This window comes from Buceros rhinoceros, unplaced genomic scaffold, assembly GCF_000710305.1.
Source record: "Buceros rhinoceros silvestris isolate BGI_N320 unplaced genomic scaffold, ASM71030v1 scaffold7773, whole genome shotgun sequence".
Taxonomy (NCBI): Eukaryota; Metazoa; Chordata; class Aves; order Bucerotiformes; family Bucerotidae; genus Buceros; species Buceros rhinoceros.
The window spans coordinates 1-2,189 of NW_010403030.1; the positions used below are offsets into that span (position 1 = coordinate 1).

General features: G+C 41.5%; 1 protein-coding gene across 1 annotated transcript in view; it reads left to right on the forward strand.

The window, feature by feature from the left end:
* Positions 1–78: 78 nt before the first annotated feature.
* The window catches only part of KIAA1244 (KIAA1244 ortholog), an 87,887-nt gene continuing 85,776 nt past the window's right edge, over positions 79–2,189 (forward strand). The window contains exons 1-2 of the mRNA XM_010132843.1: positions 79–202; positions 1,022–1,070. Of these exons, the coding sequence (XP_010131145.1) occupies positions 79–202; positions 1,022–1,070 (173 nt within the window). The remainder of the gene's footprint in view (positions 203–1,021; positions 1,071–2,189) is intronic.

Genomic DNA, 2,189 nt, shown 5'->3' on the forward strand with positions numbered 1-2,189 from the left:
ACCTTAACAAACTTGTTCCTCGCTGGCCGCCGAGCCTCCGGCGGGTGGGGAGGCACCGTGCGTCTCGGGCGGTTCAAAATGCCCGGGAGCTCCGCGCTGCTGGAACGGGCTGTGGCACCCGCCGGCGGTGCCGGAGAGCCTCCGTGTCCCTCGCCACCCCCTCTTCCTGGTCTGCTCCGTGGGTCTTTGGAGGCAGATACGGGTATCAGTAGCTATCAGTGTGTGTGTGTGTTGGGGGTGTGTGTGTGTGTGTCTTGTCTCTTAAAAGCACATCACCACCCCCTTTCCTAAATCATCATGAAAAAACCCTCAAGAACAGTTTTTATTGCTGACTTACTTTCGGACACCTATTTTAAAAGCTGGCTTTTTTTCTGGCTGGATTCTGTGAGCTCTTTTATCCCTGCTGTATAATGGAAGTAACGATTAGGAAAATGAGTTCCTCTTTTAAGGGAATACGAGTTTAGGTACATTTCAGCATCCTCCCATTTTCAGAGATTGGCTGTGACTTGAAGTGCTTTTGATGCTAACTACCTAGGGCACTAGTCAGCAAGACCCTTATCTTGCATCAGCATAACTGTGATACTTAAAATTGCTTTAGTTTTTTATTTTTCATCCATACATAGTTAGAGCAATTTGTGGTAGTTCATACCTGTTGCTGCCTTATTACTGGCCTTTCAGCTTGATGTTCCATGGGTTGCTTCGTTAATCTGTGTGTTATCCTTGCACAGCAGCCGTGCTAATATCCTCTGTACTGTTCCAGTGTTACTATATGGGCTGCCGAAGTGCAGCTAGGAGAAAGGGAGCTCGCTTATGGTACTAGATGCCTTCCCGTTGGGCACCCAGTGTCCTGACAGATTCATGCAAAGCTTTGGTGACATGGAGCAGCACTGATTGTTCTTCTGTCAGCTGGAGTAGGTATAAATTTAAGGATTGTTGGTTCAGAGATTTTAGCCAGGTGTATTACTATGGTTGAACTCAAAACTTTCTTTTAAAAGCCCTATTGTTTCCTTTGGTTATACAGAAATCTTGGATTCTCCTGATGCTATCAAGATACCTCCATATCAGCTAAGGTAAGGACATTTAATACTGAATCCTATGGAGTTGTGAGTATTTGTAAAACTGAATTAAAAAATTGAATTAGAAGTGAGGTAGACAGAGGAAGGGAGTGAATCTATGTGGTTTCTTTAGTTTGTTTATATGTATATATACCTTTATATATATATAATCTGGTAGTAGTGGATAGTTTGCTGATGAATAAAATATACAGAAATATGTTAAAATGGGCATTAGTATGAATAATGGTGACACTTGGTTAGAAAGGAGGGCTGTCATATGGTCTAAAGAGTTTTCCTTCCAAATTACAGCCATCAGTGTAAGTGATGATGCTTCCTCAGTGTTCTGCATGTGTTTATTTTCTTTTAAATCTAGATAAGTTTTTGTTTACTGGAAATATTCTAGAAATTGAAAGGTTATGTCTTCATATAGCTAGGACACGAGGTAATTTCTATGCCTATTTCTTCCTTTAACCAGCTAGATTATCTTGAGTAAACCTTCTCCCTTCTTCTTGCCTCAATTTGTACACCTATAAAATGAAGGGAGGTGGCACTGCCCTCATTTGTGGAGCTATTTAAGGTCTCATTTTGGAAATTCTGATTGCTATGGAGAAAGTAAATAAGCAAAATTATTTACTGACCCTTCTGACGGAACTATTAGGAAGCATGAAAAGAAACCAGCAAGTGCACTGTCCGAAGCAGGAGGACACCATTTCACACAGCTTATGTTAAAGTGTGAAATGCTTAGGCTTGCTTTATTAGAGAATGCAGTGGATGCTAAAAGTTTGCATGGGTTCAAAAGCTCCTCAATAAATCCATGAAAGAAATTGATTGAAGTCTGTCAGATGCAAAGATATCTTCTTATTCAGAAGCACCTTAGTCAGAGGTGATGGAGTTCATAAGAGAGTGTGTAGGAGTGTTGCCGTCTGTTTGTCCTGTCTGTAGTCCTCCTAGATACCTGCAGTTAGCTTCTGACAGAGGTGACACTTTTTTTTTACCACAATATTACTCTCTTTGGAGGATTTTTATCGGCTCATTTCTCTCCACTGCTTGTTTCACGTATGCTTGGTGCAGCTTTATGCAAGGAACATCAGAGATTGAAGAGCTAGTTATTCCTGCACAGTCACCAAATAGGGA